Source organism: Abramis brama (genome assembly GCF_963993115.1).
Source record: "Abramis brama genome assembly, chromosome: 5".
Lineage (NCBI taxonomy): Eukaryota > Metazoa > Chordata > Actinopteri > Cypriniformes > Leuciscidae > Abramis > Abramis brama.
This window is the reverse complement of record NC_139967.1, coordinates 22,331,731-22,354,493: the sequence shown is the minus strand read 5'-3', so window position 1 is coordinate 22,354,493 and position 22,763 is coordinate 22,331,731. Positions and strand designations below refer to the sequence as shown.

The 22,763-nt window shown below is 36.7% G+C and overlaps 1 protein-coding gene across 2 annotated transcripts in view; it reads left to right on the top strand.

Annotated features, from left to right (window-relative positions):
- The window catches only part of arhgef28a (Rho guanine nucleotide exchange factor (GEF) 28a), a 74,188-nt gene that overhangs the window by 11,854 nt on the left and 39,571 nt on the right, over nt 1-22,763 (top strand). For both annotated transcript variants that reach the window (XM_084113368.1, XM_084113367.1), the window contains exons 3-9: nt 9,601-9,745; nt 10,517-11,008; nt 14,786-14,969; nt 15,119-15,308; nt 17,265-17,325; nt 18,511-18,557; nt 18,759-18,816. In XM_084113368.1, coding sequence (XP_083969494.1) covers nt 9,601-9,745; nt 10,517-11,008; nt 14,786-14,969; nt 15,119-15,308; nt 17,265-17,325; nt 18,511-18,557; nt 18,759-18,816 — 1,177 coding nt within the window. The remainder of the gene's footprint in view (nt 1-9,600; nt 9,746-10,516; nt 11,009-14,785; nt 14,970-15,118; nt 15,309-17,264; nt 17,326-18,510; nt 18,558-18,758; nt 18,817-22,763) is intronic.

Below are 22,763 nucleotides of genomic sequence, written 5' to 3'. Positions count from 1 at the left end.
ATCTGTTGGGTATTTTGAGCTGAAACTTCACATACACACTCTGGGGACATCAGAGACTTATTTTACATCTTGTGAAAAGGGGCATAATACGGGACCTTTAATTGAGACTTTTCACCTATAAACACTGATAAGCAAACATACATCAAGCACATCAAATTTGGTAAACCCAGAATGTTTTTTCCTACTGCATTAGAGCCATAGTATCTTTTCATCGATACTTTGTTTAAATTACATCACTACAGTAGATCTATAATGTCCATGGTTTATTTTTAGACATACTTTGACACTTAAGTTTGCATGTTTTCATTTTTGCTTTTATTTGATTTTGACTAAAATGTTTTATATAAAATATAAGTTCTACAAAGTGTTTACAGCTAAATTACATAAGTTTCATTTAAAAGAAAAGCGTTTCATCTTTTCTTGTCTAAACTATGAATACCATATCCCATCCTACTAGAACACACTAGAGTTGGTTTGTCTAAACTGGTAGAATGCAAGGGTTATATAAACGTGTCTTCTTGACTAGTTATGAATGATAAGAAGTACTTATGTTGCGCACAGCAGAGATATGGGGACATGTTTTGTTCCCCAAACATCATTACAGAGATAGTAAAGTCTGGCTCTGTGTGCAGTTTCTTCTCTGAAGTGAGGAGAGCTCTGTTGATGTTTGACTGGAACAAACAGAATTTAGGAAAATGCCTCTGTGTTTATCTGTCAGTATTTTGCCTGATAACACTGAATAAACTGCAGCTAGGGAACCACAGAGTGCTGATAGATGATCAAATAGAGGGAGTTTAGGTTAACCATATTTATTGCTGGACATTTCAAACTTGTTTAATCAAATTAATATTGGCCAACCAACATTTAATTCAGATGTTCACTTAATCTTTAATATTTGTCCACTTCTTTACAATAGAATTGTTACAGCCACTGTAATTTCTTGAACAAGAATATGTGGACATCAAAACATGCAAACTCAGAGCGAGGGTTTAAACTTTTATATTGATATCGCGATGAACAGTTTGGATATTTAGGAACATATTGATGTATTCTCCTGTGTTAGCGTAGGTTTGTATATGATCTACCTTACAAATCTGATGGAATGGTGCACATTACGTTCCCAGATGAGATGTTATAAGCCAACCAAACTCACAGCATATACAGAGACACGCTCCACGATATAAGTTCGTGTGGAGCAGCAATTTACTGTGAACTGAGCCACTCTGAGACACAACCTACACTCATGTAAATAATTAAAGTGCATATATATTAAACCCGCAGGGGATATAATTATTTGATTGAATCGCAGCCTGCGTGAATTCACAATAGCACTATGCTATATAGTATGTTATAGATCTTGCAACCTTAGAAAACTGTCTAATGATGCGGTTTATGGATTCTCAACTCACCACTTCCGGTATTTTGCCGGTTACTAGATGCAGGTAATTTGCACTCTAGGATTTTTTTTAAAATCGAGTACTTGAATTTAATCAATGAATTGTGACAGCCCTAATTAGAATGATTTCTGAAGAATCATGTGACACTGAAGACTGGAGTAAGGATGCTGAAAAAAATAAAGCTTTATCAAAGAACAATAAATTACATTTTTAAATACATTATACATATTTCACAATGTTACTGTTTTTACTGTATTTATAATCAAATAAATGTGCCCTGGTGAGCATGAGACTTTTTCAAAAAACATAAAAAAAATCATACCCCAAACTTTTGAATGGTATAGTGTGAAGACAAGTACATTATGTGCACTGGACAATACTGATAGCAGATGCCAGCAGATGGTAGATGTTCAGCCTTTTACATCAGATGAAGTGTTAAGTCATGTGGGTCATTTGGCTGCTGGAATGACTCCCTCAGTTTTGTCATAAAGCATATAGAACTGCGACGGCTTCATTCTTGGACGTCTTTGGAAAACTGCAATCTTGTGAGTCATGTGGAGGCCTTGGGGGACTATTTGGACAATCCTCTCACGTGGCACTATGAGTTTGGAAAGATTTCTGTGCACTGTACTCTTCCTATTCCTGTGTACTGCTTTGGATATCAGTTGGAATCGCATGGAAGGCATTTCCTCAATGAACACACGGTACTCTGTTCTGGTTAAATACTTACCTACTAAACATGGCTGGCTATGAAATTTAGCCAACATCATGTAGATGCATTGAACGGCTCAGATAAAAGCAAAATGATTTTTTTTTTTGCTGATGTCGACCTAAATAAACCTGCCAACTTTTGTATAAACCATATGTAAGCAGACGTAATAGGAATTTATACTCCCCACGACTGGGTGCTGAGATGTTAATCTTAATCATAATGTCATCAATATCAAACAGTTGCTGGCTGACCAAATGACACTTATGGATCAGCTCTGACTGTGCTAGTGGCAGGCTTTAATTGACTTGTATTTGACAATATTTTTCTAATGTGATGGCCACTAAGTCCACTAAGCTTGTTTATCCAGAAATGTTCAGTTGAATACGTGAGATTTGATTAATTTATCTCTCTATAATATCAAAAATATTATTCTGGCATTGGGTTTGCCTTATCAGATGATGTAATTTCATATTATTAAATTTGTGAAATCCTTCATACTATTTTTATCCTCCTTTGGATCCCACAAAGATATTCTAAGATATCACATTCTTTGAGATTCCTTCCCTGTTTTGTTTGGACAGGAACAATATGATCAAAGAAAATCCAACAGGTGATTAACTTAATAAAGAGGACATTTCTAGAAATACTTTTTCAGCTCCCTAAGAAGCTTATGCTTTGCACAGACTGCATATTTCATAGCTAGTCAGTAAAGCTTGAGCTATTTTGTCAGGTGGCTTGTCTTTTTGAAAGTCAGCTACATCTCATATAATACTGTAAATATGGCAGCGGCTATTTGCACTAAGTGAAAATAGCATATTTTGTTAGTGATAGCTGCTATTCACACAGTGTAAATAGAATTTATTGCTAAAGTGAAAATAGCAGCATTTTCTTAGCGATATGCTATCTACACTAAGTAAAAATAACGAAAGATTCTATTTACACTATGTAAAAATAGCCGTATTTTCTTTGCAACAAGTGTAAATAGTAGTTAATAGTAGATAATGGCAGATACTATTGGCACCTCAGTGTTGTTGCACATTAAACGGTATGCAATAACATAGTGTAAATGATTAAATTTATGAAAATTATTAAATGGATGCTGCCTTATTGGGACAATAAAGTCCTCCCTACACCTAACCCTAAGTGATAAACACTTTATTAAACACACGTTAGACACTTTATTTCCACTTTTCGAAAAAAAAATGTATTTCCACTTTTCGAACATCTTGATTTTCATTGAAAGTAAATGTCTTTCTGATCTGATATGTGATGGGGAAAAGGGAGTAGAGCGAGTTCGGTAAAAGACGGATTCGAAATCTGTTTGATTTGCGTCATCATTTTCTGCCATGCGCCTTACCCCCTACACTATTGCTACTGTTGGCAATCCAGTGTAATCCTTCCGTAATTTTGTCTGGCCCAACTAGACGTCAATGGGAGGAGTTGGTGTAAATAGCCTCTGCCAGCAAGGTACTTAGTGTAACCTAGAGATTGGCATGGTTTTATTTCAGTTAGCCTAATCGCTGGTTTGATTCGCATTGAGAGATGATCTTATGGAAAGTACTCCATGCCAATCTCTAGGTATGGTGAAGGCTATGTGATGATGTGGGGCTTTTTTAATTCCAAAGGCCAAGGGAACTTTATCAGGATGCATAGTATCCTGGATCCATGAAGTAACTGGCCTTTAAAAATAAAAATCTGCCTGCCTCTATGGGAATTTAACATAGGGGTGTCCAAACCTATGCACCCTGTATTTTAAGGAAGAACATTTATTTATTTACGATACATTATTCATTCACAAAGAAAATTGGTGTCCTTAAAGGTTGGATTTTTCCTTATTTTTTTAATTAAGGCATTAAGTTCAATTTCCAAAAGATGATTTTTTATTCCTCTTTTTAGTCAACTTTAGCATGGGTGTCTAAACTTATGCATAGTACTGTATAATAACCCATCCCTGTGCCATGTAAATAATACAAATAAAATGCATAAAATAAATACAATTATAATATGCTTTACTCATTAAATGTCACATTTATATTTGTCATTATTTAATGTCAGCTTTACTGACTAGCTGTGAAATAGCATAATCTTCTTAAGGGAGCTCAAATAGTATTTCTAGAAATGTCCTGTTTATTACAGATGATCACCTATGGGATTTTCTTTGATCATGATTCATGGTGTTCCTGTCTGAACAAAACAGGGAAGGAATTATAAGGAGTTATTTCATTTTAAAAGAAAACATGTAATTGACCGAACCTTCAGTAAATAAGTGACCATTAATATGTTCATGTTAGTTTCAAAGCTTTGGCACATAAAAAATGTGATTTAATTTGTTATATATAAATGTAGTTTATCGGATTAGATATTGTAATATGCAATGACATCTGAAAAGAATCAACACTGAATAGCAATGCTCACCTAAACATGCATTTGAACATGAATCCTGTTTGAACATGAGAACCCATACACACCCTTCTCAGATGGCAGTGGTTATGTCATTGGTAAGGGAACAAACACCTGCTGTCCATAGAGACCAGCAGTGTATTAGTGAGGTGTTTTTAAACAGGTGCTAGAGACCATAACATCCTCTCATCGATCCAAGGAGTGACTGCAGTAATTCAGCTTCTACTCTTTTCCTCATTAATAAGCCAGCATGACAACAAGACTAAACATAGGACAAAATGTGCACTGGCAAACTGCTCTGTTCCATCTGTTGTATACAATATTTGAAATGTAGTCATGAGGTTGAGTAAATATTGTTGATGTCCATCATTTTCTAAATCAGTATTTTGTCTTGTTTTGTCTTGCCAGTACAAACATCTAAACATCCTTAAAGCAAGCATTTTCTTGAAGCAAAATTTGTAAGATGTGTGCGTGTGAGATTTATTTATTTTAGCTTTTTTTTTACTCAAGTGTTGCAATGCGAAGCAGCTGTTTTTGCACTGATGCCAGACTTTTTATTAATTTCTTATCAATAATCTTACCTCTTTGTTTGACTCCTTTAGTTTCCAAATAGTACGATAAAATAATCAAGTGCCTTTCTGTTTTTAGTATTTAATTGACTGGATTTTCAAAAAATGGGAATTATTAAAATAGAAATCATTTGATATTATAAGATTTTAGCCATAATATTTCCAAGTAGAACTAAAACATGGGTCTGTTAGATTAAGTATTTAAGAGTTTTACTGCTATAAAAAGACAGCAGGATTGTATGGGGGGAGAGAGGAACGCTTTGAATCTGTGTGGTTGCGAGACCGAGTGAGGAAAGAAAAGATAAGATAGGAGGAGCAGAGAGATGAAGGGAGAGAATCCCATACTAATCATTCATCCCCTTATGAAGTGCAGTGCCTGAGAAAAGAGGAAAGACCTTAACTTTCCCTCATTCCCACACCAAACCTGCTGTGTATCCCTCCTCTCTCCCTCCATCACTATTCCTCAGGGCCCCTTAAATGACAGGAAGTGAGGGAGACGTCTGGTGAAGGAAGGCAAACAATCAAACGGGGGCTTTATGTTGAATGGAGGGAGAAAGAGAAAAGTGCCTTGTCACACACATGCCCACGGCGAGACAGAATGTACTGTTAACCTCCCTCTTTTACTGGGTGTTTCTTTGATCCAGGGTCTGTTCAATGAAATTGAAGCGTGGAATTATGAGTAAATGTCTGTGGGCCGTGTGAGTGTTGGTAATAAGTGCGTGTGAATGCCTGCATTGATGATGGATGATTGTGCTTTTGGATATGTTATTTTTCGTGTGCTTGTGTTGATATACACAGTTGCTCTGTTTTCTTTCAGGTAAAAATATTTCCATGCTTCTGGTTGTGAGACTTCATTTCTTGCAAGCACACTTGTTCTTTGTTTACTGTAATGTTGATACCATTCTTAATATACATGTCAGTAGACAGTATTGCATATGAACATAACGTGTCCATTTCATAGCAATTACAAATATTATCCATTATGCCATGTACATTCGAATAGTTATAAATATCATGAATGTTGTATTCATATACAGTATTTTCAAACATATTTAGTCACACCATTGATCTGTTAAACATTAGGCCTTTAATATTTGTTAACTTGATAATAATGTAAAAGTTAATATAATTTGAATACATTTTCTCCTCCATGAGATCAGTCAAAACATGGGGTTGCATATTTTGATTGGAAGAGGAAAATTGAACTATTCATAGACTAGTTGATAATTACTGAAACAATAGAGCCGAGCTCTGTACTAATCAAGATATATGAGCTCATGCTTTTGATAATGAGACCGGCCTCTGATTAATCACCCTAATTACCTTGTCATCAGTTATGACTCCCAATATGAAATAAACAAAAATCTGTTTATTCAAAGCCTCATGATTCCCATTTGAACTTTATTCTAAAAACCAATACCAGTTTATTCCACCAATTAGACTTTGTACACACTTCCTAAAGAATTTTAATTCACAAAAAGCAAATGTTTCATAACCAGGCTCAATACCAGCACAGACGGTTCATTTGTCTCTCATAGAGCCAGTCTGACGGTACTGTTGATCTGCAACAGCTGCATCGGAGACAAAAAAGAAGAATTTACATAAACATTCAGTCTCTGTGTAGACTTCAGATATACTTTAAATGAAGAATTACTGTACACACACACACACACACACACACACACACACACACACACGTTGGGTTTTCATGTTTTACTGAGACTTTCAGTAGACAATGATTTTTATACTGCACAAACCAATGGTACGCAGTGGTGTTCTGAAATGAGGAGGCAAAGTTCTCACAGTTTTTTTTTTTTTTAATAAATCAAATGTAAATTGTTGTCCCAGTTATGAATGAATTAATGAATGAGGTATTTATATAGTGCTTTCATATGTACTACTGCACACCCAAAGCGCTTAATCATATCAGGGGATCTCTCCTCAACCACTACCATGCTTATGCATTATGCTTAATGTTGTCACATTTTCCTGGTTAAATATTACTTTACATTATATTAACATATTTTTACATATATTTATAATTGTAGTCAAAATTATTCAACCCCTAATGACTTTGAATAAAAAAACTGCAAATCAGGTTTATTGGCAAAATTTACAGACTTTCAGCTGTTGGCAGTGAACAAATCAAACAAAAGTAATTGAAATAGCTCAACATAACAAATGTTTCAAGTGGTTTCCCCAAATTCAACTGAAATGCAACTTTTAATGACTTCTGCTGTCTCAAAATTATTCAACCCCCTGAATAGAATCCCTCACAACAGCACACATTTGCAAAACAGGTTTTGTCTCAAGTACACCTGATGCAACTAATCAAGGGCTTCATTAGTTGCACCAGGTGTGCTTGAGCTAGAACACATGAAATATCTGAACTGGCTAGGTTTGTTGAGTGTCACGTTTGACTGCATTTTAGAAATATGGCAAATAAGTCAAAAGAATGGTCCAAAAAGTTAAGAGAATATATCTTATCCCTTCACAAACAAGGAACATGATACAAAAAGATAACGAAGGCACTAAATGTTCCTAGAGACACTGTTGGAAGCATAATTTGCAAGTTCAAAGTTAAAGGAACAGTGGTTACACTTCCTGGACGGTGCAGAAAAAGGAAGCTATCAACGGCTGCAACCAGATTTCTGAGAAGGCAGGTTCAGAAAAACCCTTGAGTGACTGCAAAAGACCTGCAGCAAGACTTGGTGGCAACAGGCACTGAGGTTTCAGCTTGCACAGTAAGGCGCGTACTAAACGCATGCCAGAACTCCAAGATGTACACCACTACTGACCCAAAAGCACAAGAAAAGTCGGCTTCAATTTGCTCAAAATCATATAAATAAGCCACAGAAGTTTTAGGATTATTTTCGGTCCTATGGATCAGCGGTATGTCTGGAGGAAGAAAAATCTGAAAAGAACACTCTGTCTACAGTTAAGCATGGTGGTGCTCGGTGATGCTCTGGGGCTGCTTTGCATCCACTGGCACTGGAAACCTGCAGCGTGTGGAAGGCAGGATGGATTCATTTTTGTATATCAGGAAATCCTAGGAGAAAACGTAATGCTTTCAGTGAGGAAGCTGAAGCTTGGGCATCATTGGACCTTTCCAAACAGTACAATGATCACAAGCATACCACAAATTCCACCAAGGCTTGGTTGCAGAAGAAGTCCTGGAAGATTCTACAGCGACCATCAGTCACCTGACTTGAACCCCAGAGAAAATCTCTGGTGGGATTTGAAGAAGGCGGTTGCAGAACAGAAAGGCCATTGCACTGGATGAATGGGCTAAGATTCCTCAGAAAATGGTGCCAGAAGCTGGTGTCTGGTTATACATCTTGTTTGCAGCAGGTCATGACAGCAAAAGGGTGTACTAAGTACTTAAGATGCTTTCCATAAATGGGTGAATAATTTTGAGACTGCAGAACCCATTACAAGTTGCATTTTCAGCTGAAAATGGGGAAAACACTTTTTTCACTATTTCAATTACTTTTGTTTGACTTGTTAATTGAAAACAGCTGAAAGTGTGTGATTTTTGTCAATAAACCTGATTTGCAATGGGGGTTGAATAATTTTGGTTACAACTGTATACATAAATAATAACTTTATTATGATTTTACAAATGAGGCTGTTCCCAAAAGGAGATTTTTGTCAGGTTTAGCTCACTTCTGGATAAAAATTTGTCCCCAAAATATGATTAAGTATGTATACACGCACACACACACACTTATCCTTAAAATGCAGTATTTATAAGTAGTATAGTGTTTTTTGTTGTTGTTGTTTTACAAACATGTTCAATTACAATTTTTTTTGCTTTCACAGTTCACTATCTACACAAGTTTGAGGGTTTAGGACAGAAAGTTTCTGTAAAATGCCCAAAAAGGAGTGTTTTTGTTTTGTTTTCTATCTGCTAGGATTGAGCACTTGGGAACTTGTCTGGTTTTAAGGCATGCCTTTTTTGCTTTAAATTTACATCATGATTTAGCTATGTCCTTTGCTGTGGTATAACCAAATTTCTATGCAAACAGCTTTCAGGAGGAACTTAATGTTCAGTGAGCAAACGAAAAAGGCTGGAGATAGTGGATCCTCCTTTTTCACCTAATGCTGCAAAATGAAATATATTGGAAGTGCAGATTGCCCTCATATGGTATCAATCTACAGTGTGCAACATTAACAGCATTAACAAGCTAAAAAAAACAAAAACAAAATGAATCTCTCTCTTGCTCACTGAGTGATCTTTTCTGTCTCAATCTTTTAGTTTCATTTTCATTTTGGCTAACATGACATTTCATTGAATTTTACTGCCATGAAAAATACACTCCATTTCCAGAGATTTGGCCTTTTAAAATATTTTTTAACGAATCCATTATGACATGCTGTGTGTAACAGAAAATATAATGTGTGGATGTAATTGTGCCTCTCTCTCTCTCTCTCTCTCTCTCTCTCTCTCTCTCTCTCTCTCTCTCTCTCTCTCTCTCTCTCTCTCTCTCTCTCTCTCTCTCTCTCTCTCTCTCTCTCTCAGGGTCAGGTGGAGGTCTTTGTGAAGTTGCAGGTGTCTCCGTATGTTCAGGAGGACTACTATGTGGTCGTTGTGGGCTCGTCCCTTCACCATGTAACTACAGCTCACAGGGCCGAGGATCACGGCTTACTTAGATTCACTGTGCCTGGTGAGACACTAAATAAATCACAGGGTGTCATACATAAACCTTTTCGTTGAATGTGTAAAGACCTATTCACACTAACAACGATAACTACAATGGTAACTATATTAGTCAACACCAACACACAATAACATTCTGTTTAATCTACGCTTGTGCTGCAGTTTTGTCATCTGCCGCTTTCTAATGCTCACATTCTTTAAAGTCGGGTGGATTCTGATTTTATCATTCATCAGCTGGGACAAAATAATCTGGAAGTGATCTCATTCCTCTCTGTCTTAGAATGATTATTAAAACTTTATAGTTATTGTTGTAGTTGATGTCCTTGGGGTGAAAGCCTGTAAGAGGATTTCCTGTTGACATGGAAACCAGGATATCACTGGCATGCTTGTTTGTATATGGTGAGGTGTTACGAATTTGTTTTCTATGGAATACATTTGTTTCTATGGAAACAAAACTTAAGTTACCTGATGGTTTTAAGTGTCAGTGAAAGTAAAAAGCCAGTGGCTGATTTCTCCATATAATATATAGTTCCAGTGTTGATAGCATCTTCTTCTTTTTTTTGCGATGTGACCTGAATCAAGACAGTAACACAAGACAATACTGTGATGTGTAAATATTTAGCCTCTTAGTTTTTAAAGGCTTTAAAAGTCCCCAGAAAGGACTTTCCTTTTTCAGTAGACTGTAGCCTTTATTTACTATAATGCACCTCCAGATAAACATGTGTAGTGTAGTCTATGTGTTGTCTCACCTAACCTGTCTCACCTTTTCTCCATTAAGGTCACAATGTTCCAGAGAAAGTATCTGTGGAGATCTACTGCTTCATGAGGAACAGCGGAAGTCCCATCAGCCCCATCTGCCATTCAGGAGAGCTCTCTCTGGAATACATACAGGATGAGGCACAAGAGGTGGCGAAGCAGCTAATAAACTTTGGACCCTTGACATCCAGCAGCCATCAGGATATCCTAAGGAAATTCTGGCCAGAGAAAAGGATTTCATCTGAGATGAATCATTTAGAACAGCTTGGGACACATTGGATTTGTGATCCAAAGGAATTATTTCCATTGGAAAGCCTAGCAGAGACAGAACAAGGGCACAATGTTTGTGAGCAGCAGATTTTCAGCCAGAGCAAAGCTTCAGGAACACCAAAGTGTGTTCCAGAACACAGACACACAGTGGGACAACACAGTGCTGCTGATGAAAAAATCACACAGGCCTTGGCTAACTTGCACTTTCTGGGATGGGACAGCCTAGCTGGACAGGAGAAGCAAGGTCAGTCACTGTCATTCTTATCACTTTAAGAACTGCTAACTTTGTTTTATTCCTGACTGCACTAGATTCTGACCGTTATAGTTTTTACAAATGTCTTTTTTTCAAATTCTTCAAGCAAATTAGCTTTCAGAACAAAAGAGCACCCTTAAAGCACCATAATCCAGTCTGTGATTATATTCATGTGATTTGTGTTTTGGAAACATAATCACCTTTCTGAAATGTTTAGAGCCTCTTGTGATCTTAGATGTGCCGTATTGCCATTTAAGATAATGCTTGAATAGGTTGCATTATCCATTTGTAACTAACAGGTATAGAGCTCTGTGCACAGTCACAGTGTTTGTTATGGTTCGTTAGTGGAACATAGGGTTAAATTCAACAGCCCTTTAGTTACAACTGAGTAACTCTAACTAATAGTGTTTTGTATTCACTTAGAAGCTAGACTCATCAAGATGAGTGGGTTTAAGTTCCTGGGCCAATGCTCACTATATACGAATCTGTGCATAATGTAATGTAATATAATATAATATAATACAATACAAATACAATATAATATAAATGATCTTGCCATCAGCATGTTTAATGTTTAACTCATATATTTTTTCGTGTATTGGGGATTTCCAGTTTGAGGAAACTCTATTGCGTCAGAGGAGTTTATCAGGAGGATGAGTGTTAGGAGCATGCTTCTCATGTGACAGACAGCCAATATAAACAAACAGTGATATAAACTTAAATGGTGAACAATGATTATGACTAATCTTACTGGCCAGATTTCAGAGCACAGTTACAGCAAAGCCATTTTTGTTAGAATGGATTGTTTCATATACATTTTCTGTTTCTTTGTATTTAAAAAAATTAGTAGGTGTTACATTTTTCATTGATAATCTTTTTGTTTATTCACTTTCTTTGTGTATTTACTTTCTGTTTGGCTTTAATTTGTACATTGCTTTAATAACAGTAGGATAATTCATCTGAGTTAGAAACTTAAAACTCCCTGTAAATAAGATGAAATAATTCTGATTGATCATCACATGCATGTTGGTATAAAAAAATACCAACTGCGGAACATTCGGTAATGAAAATAGCTCCATATTTTTGGATTGTATGTACTGTAGATATGTACATTGTTGTGTGTAAAAAAAAAAAAAAAAAAAATATATATAATATTACACAGTGGTGGTTACACTTTTATGTTTAAAATAAGTCTCTACTGCTCACCAAGGCTTAATTTATTTGATCCAAAATACAGCAAAAACAGAAATACTGTGAAATATTTGTACAATTTAAAATAACTGTTTTCTTTTTGAATATATTTTAAAATGTAATATATCTATATTATCTATATTATTATTATTAAATATATCTATTTTTTTTCTGGAGCTCTGTTGGAGTGAGAATGGATAATATGCCCATTCCATCATGGAATATTAACTAATTTCTTGAACAGTGAGAAGGGAGAAAGATTTAAAGAATGTCTGTAGTGCACATGGGGCCCCTTACATAACACTAGTGATTGTTTGCGGTAAATTGCACAGCCGAATTAGCGTTCATTTCATTGCTATGGTGTGTCAGCTTCAATTAAAGACAGCACTCTTTAGCAACATTCTCAGTTGCTACTCTCAGCGAAAGTAAAGTAACAGCAATTTATCTCACAAGCATTATTCCATTTTGAATGTATTAAAACAACCTGGACATTTTCATATTGGATATGAATATGTTTATCTAATCCTTTAAATTGATCGGATCGCATTCACCTGGGATTGTTGTTGGAAGTTTGCTGAGATAAACAGTTTTAGAAAAATTCACTTTGTAGGCTACATTTCACAATGTACAACAAACAAAGCAAACATCAACAGCAATTATTTATCTGTAATAATATTTATCTGGTTTCTGCAACTTCTTGCAAAATATATAAGTATGTACTTGCAGAAATTGTAAACCAAGATCTATCATAGTGAATGTGGAGGGGGGACCTTTGAATATTGTCAAAAAGTTTGAGAAACACTAAGACGACATTAAACCTGTTATCAGACTACTGCTTATTTACACACAGCACAAAGCACAGACTATGAAAATGTTTTTGCTATGGAAATGTTGCTTCATCTCACTGACACTTCTCTTTGAACAGTGGTTCAACTACTATACCGTCAATATCAGCAAAGAATCATAGACATCTGTTCAATCAATTACTGTGTGTGTGTTTGTGTGTGCTGTGTTTTACAAACACACCAGTCCGGTTTAGAGTCCCCTCTTTAGTTTGTCTGTCAACACCCAGTAACTTGTCCTCAGTTCCACTGAACAAGAACAAAGAAAATAATCCCACACCTATAAAAGGCTTTATGCACTTGATTCTTTGTATCGTGAACCTCCTGATTTTCATTCAAATGAAGATTGAGTCCATGGTGGAAATCATTCTGAATTTGTGTTTGTTGTGATAACCTGATGAGCAGGTTTTGACTCAGATCTTCACATCTTATATTTGTCGCACACACATGCTGTAGTTTAAGGGCCAGCTTGGATTAAATAAGTGAATTTGTGTATTCTACGCTTCAAATCATCCAACAGGCTGATTGGACTCTGAACATGTTAAAAATGACTCCTCTATGTATCGTGTTTAGCCCTTGGGCCATGTCTTCCTTAGATATTGCAGAGACCATGTGCAAAGTGCTTGCCATACCACGTTTATGACCAGATGTGGACCGCACAGAGATTAGCTGTCCGTTTGAACTACAATCGATGTGAGAGTCCACCAGGGTATTATGGTCAATTATTTCTTAGACCAGTGGTTCTCAACCAGGGGTTCGGAGCCCATATTCTAACTTTAATCTAAATTATTATTATTCATTTATTATTAATAATAATTAACATTATTGAAGAACATATCGTTCTGCAATACAGAGCATGAAATCACAAAATTAATTGTGGCTAATAATTTTGTATGTTAAATTAAATTTTTTAACACAATTATATTTGTTCTATAATAAAGATTGAAAACAAGCTGCTTTGTCATAATCACTGTAGAACTGCCAGATCTATCATAGTGAATGTGGAGGGGGGACCTTCAAATATTGTCAAGAACAAGATTGATCAAAATAAGTTTGAGAACCACTAAAAGACGGCATTAAACCTGTTATCGGACTACTGCTAATTTACACAGAGCACAAAGCACAGATAGGCTTATGTGTGTATCTGAGTCAGTGCTAATTCAAATACAGTATTTCAGAACTTTTACACTAATCTGCCAACTGGGTTTCTAATTTATAATAATTGGTACAAAATTGTCCCCATAATTAGGCTACATTTGACAAAACCTCCATCTGGGAGCATCTAGAGATGCCAGGAATTCATAGGTAAAGTAATGTTTATTTTTTTATTCTAGAACTACTGTAGGTTTAGCTTGTAGTAATTAAAATTAGTGTCATACATACAAATAATTGAAATTTGTGATAATATACTGTGTATTCTTCAATTAAAAACTATATTTATTGGGGTGGGGGGGGATCATTTCAGTTGTGGGGGGACATCAAGTCAAAAAGGTTAAGAACCACAACTGTACTGGGTTTTGGGATGCAGTCATACTGAAAAAAAATTATACTATACAATGGACTAAATCTGAGTGTAGAATGAATGAGAATTTGGTCGTGCATCACTGAAAAAATTTTTAAATGCGCTCTTTACAAATTGCAGTATCATGCACACACACATACTACAACTCCTTTAATGCTTGTTCACCTACATGATTTCCAAGTCTGATCACTTATCGTTCTCTGTCTCTTTCAGTTCTCCTTCCCAGGGAAACGCCTCTACATGTGGCTGTACGTTTGGGGTTCCCACACCTCAGTCACTTCCTCCTCCAGGAGTCTGAAGGTCAGAGGATGGTTTCCATAGCCGACGACGAAGGGGAGAGTCCCCTCACACTGGCTCAGAAGCATGGAGACCCAGTGCTCATCAGCGCTCTAACAGAGTGAGTCACTCCGTCCAGCCTGACACAATGTACTATAATTAGATTACATCTTAAAAAGATCCATTAATCACTGATGTGTCACCTCAGTCATTGATCCAGTGTACAGTGTGGGCTGAGTTTCATGTGTCCTGTGACTCTGTTATGATCAGTCCCTCGAGTAGCAGTGCATGGAGGCCAGTGTGGATGTGTCAGATGTGGACTGACGGCTCTCACCAGCTCCGTATCTGTCCCGTCACCAAATCCATTAGCCTGACTGTCAAACACGGCACACAGATAGATGCACAAAGCAGCATCCAGCTGTTCAGAGAGAAGAGCAGAGAGCCGGATACACTCGCACGGGTGAGTCTGCATTTCCATATGTACACAAATTTTTGCTTCCTGTCTTTTCTTGTAGAGCTATCTATAGAATGTGGGATTCAGATACACACAAACAACAGACAGGAACAGATGACTATTTTAACTAATATTTGGGGATTCTTTTCAGGTTATAAAAACTCATAGGATACACCTAAACAATCTGGTTTCAATTTCAATTTGATTTTCATTATTAATTGTGATCTCTAAAATCCTTGGTCATTTTTTATATCTTGGTTTTATCAAAATGGTTTTCACTAAGTTTAACAGTAAGCATTTCTGATTATTTTCTGCTTTTGCTTTTGAAGAGTTTGTTACCAGTTAAAAGTAAACTGTATTTCTTGCGGCATTAAAAAATAAAGTGCAAAAATGATGGCTGTTTTTGAACAGGTTTCACAAACATCTGCCAGTCATTCAGATCAAGGGGCCAAGGGTCAGCTGACTAGCATAGACTTATTAGCCCCTGCTGGTAGATGCTGTAACTACACCATCTGGACCCCAAAATCATATTTCTCTATTGCCCGTTATTCCAAAGAATTCCAAATTAGCTGTCTATTCTGAATAAATAAACTTTATATAGTAAGAGAACAGTTTTCTATTTGTGCTAGCTAACGTGTCTTTTTAAAAATGGCGGGTGCCGATGTTTCGTATGGCATGCATTCGGCCAATCAACGTACTCTTACCTCACTGGTAGTTCCTATTGTGCTGGGTTAGACCCTCCTCTGAAGTAGGAGCTAATTTAGTCCTCACAAAAGGTTTTCCTAAAACTAAAATCGTTCCCAGTTCCTGTAGCATGTTCCTGTGGTGCGAACATGCCAAAAAGCTGGTACATCATCCAATAGTTATGGGAAATATGAAAACGTACCTCCGGTGCAAAAGGCGGTTATTTTAATTGCACTGCAGGTAAAATAATCCCCTGTTAGAAATACACCTCTCAGCTGTCACCCCTCTCTCTACCCTCCATTTTTCATCGGCCGTCTAGAAATAAACTGCTAAGGGCAGGTTACAGGAGAATGATGTGTGAAAGAGTTTTATGAGCATATTAATGACTCAAGTCATAACTTTGGAAACTTTTATTACAGTTTACAGTATCATTTACAGGTGCTTTGAGCAGCAGACTGGTATTTCTCATATAACAACTGCAGGCAGGCAGAGCAAGATCACCAGAGAGATTACAAGTGCTGTAAATCATGTTTCTCTAAACTATGTGTAATTATACATCATTTAAAAAAGTAAATGTACAGTATCGTTCAAAAGGTTTTTTGTTTTTTAAAGAAGAGGCTTCATTTATTTGATCAAAAATATATATTTTTTTTTATATAAAATAACTGTTTTCTATTATAATATATTTTAAAAAGGTAATTTATGCCTGTAATGGCAAAGCTGAATTTTCAGCATCATAACTCTTCAGTGTCACATGATTTAATGCTCAACAAACATTCCTTCTTATTATCAATGTTAAAATAGTTGTGCTGCTTAATATTTTTTTGTGGAAACTGTGATACGTTTTAATTGATTTAAATTAGAAATACTATGCTATTGTAACATTATAAATGTCTTTACTGTCACTTTTGATCAATTTAATACATCGTTTCTGAATAAAAGTTTTAATTTATTTAAAAAAAAATCTTACTGACCCCAAACTTTTGAATGATAGTGTACATCCAGTCAAAACGAGATGTTTAAAATGCTTTGTTGCTTTTTTTGGTTTTCCATCTAAAACAAGTTCAGATCGTAATTTCATACGTGTATCAACCCATAACAAAATGTGAATTTATGGTCAGACCTGAAGTGTTACAGCTATTTCTTTGCCAATTAAGTCTGAATTATTCACAGTGCATTTTAATCAGAAATCCACATTTTCTTCTTGATCCAAACCTTCATTCCACTGATGTCCAACACAAATGTGATTCTGTATCAACCCTGACACGCGTGTTCCAGGTGGTGCGACTGAGCGACTCGTCTGAGGGGAGTGTGCACACCTCTGATGTCTGTGATGCAGGTAAGCCAGAGCTCATTTCAATGCATTTTACCCCAATTCACAGACTTTCTGTCTGTCAACATTTTTGCCCTTGTTAGCAATAATGAACTCAATCCAACTATTAAGCTAAAATGTTACAGTTTAAGATTTCGACTGATATTCGTGGGTTTCTGGAAATGAGATTATAAGCCGTGTGGTGAGAATTCAAACTCCACAGGATCACAGCTGGCCATAATGTTCATATTATTATCTTTCACTTTATTTTACTCCTCCTGTCTTGGGTTTATTTTATGACTAGTTTCTATATTTTGCTCTTGCCAAAGGTCTTATCACGTTTCATCCTGCTGATGTGATCAATTTTCCTCTCTTCTGGCTCTCACCCAACCTCAATCCTCCTTCTGTTATTCCACTTTTTCTTTTTCTGTTTGTCTCTTGTTCCTTTCCCTCTTCTTGACCCCAGTTCTCTCCATACCCGTCCATCCGTCTCTCTCTCTCTCTCTCTCTCTCTCTCTCTCTCTCTCTCTCTCTCTCTCTCTCTCTCTCTTGCTCGCTCTCTCTCTTTCTCTCTCTCTCTCTTGCTCGCTCGCTCGCTTACTGTCTGTCACTGTGAGTTAGGTCTGGCAGGGTTGTTGGAGTACATTGGGTGAATTTGGCTCAGTCAGGAGGACATTGTGGTAGAATGTGGGATGAGGAGCACACACACACACACACACACACACACACACACACACACACACACAGAGCAGTCTTTGTGAGGGACCTCCGGCTGGTTTCCCAAACATGTCCAGTATGAGGAGACACATTCCTCCTGGGTGGGCTGAGAGACAGAGACACTATATGTTTGGGAGGGGTAAGACAGGACAAAACGAGAGAAATAATCTGCCTACAGCTGGACTAATGAAGAAGAAATGGCATGATGTAAATGCTATAAAGAGATGCATATAGAGATTGCCAGCTTGTGTTGACAGCAGGAGCCTCAGCAGGTTTAGTCTCTGTGACCTTTTGACCTTAATGTGAAGACATTTCTTGTCACTGCTCAACATGGTGATGGGTGTCTCAAGGTTTCAAATTGAGAGTCGTGTTTGTGCTTGTTTTTGCTTCTTTAGCTTGGTTGAGATGGTGTCCATTTATGATTTACTGAAGTTTGGCAATTGTGTACACATGAAAATCCATTTTTATGTTGTATTTGTTGTTTCTGCTCCTCAGATCTGAACAGTCCCCTGAGAATTGAGGACCAAACCCTGGTGGATAGTGTGAGTGGAGTTATTTTTGTGTTTGAGTGTGCATAAATCAATTCCTGGAATCAGAACCACAATAATGGATCACTTACTCTTCTTTAGACCTGCCATATGTGCTGTTGTGGGGGTTTTCTGTTTGCTAATACCCGTGTTCTTATTTTGTCTCTGTTTTCGTTCTTCATAACAGTTGAATTGTTTTTTTATCGTGTTTTTCAGGTCTTTGAAGAACAGCTTGTTCTCTGCCTAGATGAAGAGGATGAAGATCTAAACTCGGGTACACACATGCATCCATTCATTTACTGATATGTGTTTTATTACAAATAAATGCTGTTATTTTGATCTTTCTATTCATCAAAGAATTCTGAAAAATCATGCATCATGGTTTCCACACAAATATTAAACAGTATATTTTTCAACACTGATAATAAGAAATGTTTCTTGAGCAGCATATCAGCATATTAGATTGATTTCCGAAAGAGATATAACTAATAATAGTTTACTATGTTTTAATGCATTTTTGATTACATAAATGCAGCATTGGTGAGCATAAGATACTTTTTCAAAAACAAAAAAAAATGTACCAACCCCAAACTTGCCACTTGAAACTTGTTAAGTGAGGTTTTTTTTGCGCTGGAAACAGTATTATTTAGTATTTCATAACCATTTATGGGCATGGAATCTCATAAGAGAACCCTCCACAGTAACAGCAACTCAAATAGTGTTTCACACCGAAGATTAATTACATTTGGTGTTAGCATGTTGCTAAGCTAACAGTGTGATACTCTAATAAACATAAATATAGCAAACACAAATATTGGTTACAATAACTGATTTTAATGTCTTTATTTATAATCAACATTTTTTCCATCTCATAGTGCCATGTTGGGTTTAATTTCTCACAGCTTGTTGCAATGCGTTATGGTGCATTAGAATGCTGCCTTAGACGTTGGCCAAAAGAAGTTATTACAGTATAGCAGGCAGCATAATTAAGTTGCTGAATGTTTGGAACGGCCTTCTGCGGTATCCCGTCATATCTGTAAGGAGCTCACTAGGTTTTGAACAGAGCATTTAAGAATTTTAAGTGGGGAAAGGTGGATGCATGTGTCAATATCAACAAGGAAATGTGATGTTGTCGACTGTCTTTGCTTTATTTTGTGTACGTGCATGCATGAGGAGGATTATTGAATACGTAGAAGTCATGAATTTTCTTATTGGATTGATGTTAACCTAATTCACATCAGGGTTTTGTTTGGCTAAAGTTTGTTTGGCACCATCTGTTTGGCTAAAGAAGTTGAAGAAAGAATGAAGGGGAAAGTGTTTAATTTAAGAGGATTCTTTGAGGTTAGAGCAATATCATGTTCATTCAAAACAGACGTCTTGTGTTTTTGATCATACTCTCAGTGTATTACAAGTACAATTACAAAGTAGCAGGCACTGGCAACTGAACATACTCATTTTCCATCTAAATTAAATGGTGCAGGCCTTCTGTTCAGTGTTCAGTGATTAGTTTGGCGTTGTTGCTCATGGGGAAAAAGTGCCTTCTGGATTTCAGGTGCTGCTTTTGCATCTTATGGAGCTGCTGTCCTTGTTTTAAAATGGCAATCTATTTTTTTTTAGTCTTTTAGAGGAACAAAAGGAGATTTATAGCTCAGCAAGGAGGACAGAGGATGGGGCTCTTTTCTTTTGAAGCAGCATTGGCCCCTTCATCCGAACCACCCTCTCACACACACATGCACATTCACAGTTTCAACTGTAAAGTGGAGGAAGGAATGTTAACAAGCTTCGATTTTTAAACTTGCACAAAAGCTGACATTTAAAATGATGCTTTAAAATGTAGCCCATCCCACAGAACGCGTTCCTCATCCTAATACAGATGCTCTCACTGATTTCGCCCAGTTACCTTCATGTAGCAAAATGATTCCCAAACCTATGTGTACCTCAGGGGTTACTTCAGTAGGTTATAGGAGTCTTTGGACAGATTTGGATTTTGTTTGGTTAAGCCAAAAAAAAAAAAAGACTCGTTAATCTAATTTTTTTTCTTTTTAAGGAAAGAAAACTGTGTGTGTGAGCCTTGTCAGTTTTTGAGGAAGAAAGTTGTATGACCTGTGGATGATATTTCATACTTGCTGAGATTAATGAAAAAATTATTTAAAATTAATTACAAAATAAATAAATATTAAACATTAAAATGATTAAATATTACAATCATTAAATTGCACCGCACAAAAGAGGTTTTGTTTTACCTCAAACTTCTGAAAAGTAGTATAGGGTCTTACTCATGATAATGGATCTAGGAATATTTATTCATTTATTCAGTCATAAAATGCAGTCACATGCACATATGCAACCTATTTTCATCATCTTTTTACTGAACTATTATTCCTCCATTTCTTGTTTTAAACACAAACTCAGTCTCTCACACAGACGGTTAGCCACTAAAAACTCTGGAGGCAGAGGGAGGAGAGAGTTGGGGTTGGAGCCCAGATTTCATGAGAGACTAAAACAGTCACTCTCCACAGAAAAGAGAAGGCCGACTGGAAGCAAACTGTTTTGGAGGGCTCTATTTAAACTGAATGGACAATGCTGCTGTCATAGAAATGAAGGAATAAGAACACGGACGAGAGGATATAAGAAAAAAGGAATTAAGTCTGACATTTTTGTTTACTCACCTTTACCTATCTGGAGATCTTTCTTCTTAAGGAGGATTTTCTAAAGAGCTGCACACAGACATACATAATTATTGAGTTGCAGCGCACTCATTGTATCATGTAGAAATCCAAACTTGTGAAATGAAAGTCTTTGTTGGCTTTTAAGACGTTTGGTGGGTTGAATGAGTCTGCTGTTTGGATTACTGGAACACATGTTCCCGCTGAAGGACGGACACATACAGACACTGAGTGGTTCTCTAGCAGAGACTGAATGTCCACCACATGCAGAGAGAAATACATCTCGAGTCTCGACTCAGGCTCACACACACCTGGCTGTAATACTGCATTTTAAAAGTTCCTGGCTGGTGGTGACGTGGTATTTTAACTAGTAGACATTGGCTTTCATGTTTGGTGTTGAGTATTTTAGAGGGCTTGATTTTGAGAGTTGAATCTGTGTCGGGTTGAGTTTGTGCTGCGAAATTAGATGCAATATGTTTGTATACTTGGGATTTGGAGGATTGAGTTTGTTGGATTTGAGGTTGATTTGGTCTGTGTGGGTTTAGTTTTTTAGGATCAAGTTTTATTTAGCTGTGGATCAGTTTAATTTCAATGTTATATTATATAAATTATCATTTTTATTATTTACAGTTATAAGTCTATTTTTGTTTTAATAACTTTAGTTTTCGGTAGCAATCAGCTCAGCATTTGGAGTGTTGATTTTTCCAGGAACAGAGAAAAAGAGAGCTAACGTTACGAGCGCAGATTTCCAGGCAAAATGTCAGATGAAAAATTCTGACAAGCTCCCAGAACTGATTAAGGCAATTTACTTGTACAGCTATTAATACATTCAAGAACATGTTCTGGATTAGATTGTGGGCCACTACTCTTGGATTGTTATTGAAATTAATGAATGTGTGTTGCAACTCAGTTTGGCCCATCCTTGTACAGTTTTTGAGGCGATACATGACTCATTCCTGCCTCTAAGTTGCATTAAAAAAGGTTGTTTTGTATCATGAATTTTTTTTGTTTCACAGTGAAATTGCGGTTTGCTATATTATTTGTTTATAAAGACTGAGGGGAGGACCGGGACCTCATGGGGTTTTATTAGTGTGTATGGTTAATGATTCCTAAACCTTGGCTGACCTTCCAGATTCCTACAGACACCTTAGTTTGAAAATCCCTCTGTCGTGCTCTCCCAGGTCCAGTTTGAGTCCTGACTCTGCCTGTAACAAAAAAAGTGGGAGTATAGAGTGTCGAGACTAAGCCCACCTTCTCCGACCGACACGCACACGCACACAAACACACACAGACTCATCTCCTCAAGGCTTATCTGTGGAATCTGCATTATTTGGAAAGGTGTTCTCAAACTCCTGGGTAACTGCTTGGTGATTTTACTGTTACGTGTTTCGCAAAACGGGGCAGTTGAGGAAAATTAAAAACATGGACTCTGACTCAGACTCTCCATTTAACTACTCATGGCCATCCTTCCCAAAGATGAGAATCCGGAGACGGACATCAAAAGCAGGTAACAAGAGAGTAAGAGAGAAAACCGGTCTATACGAATGATGTGTGC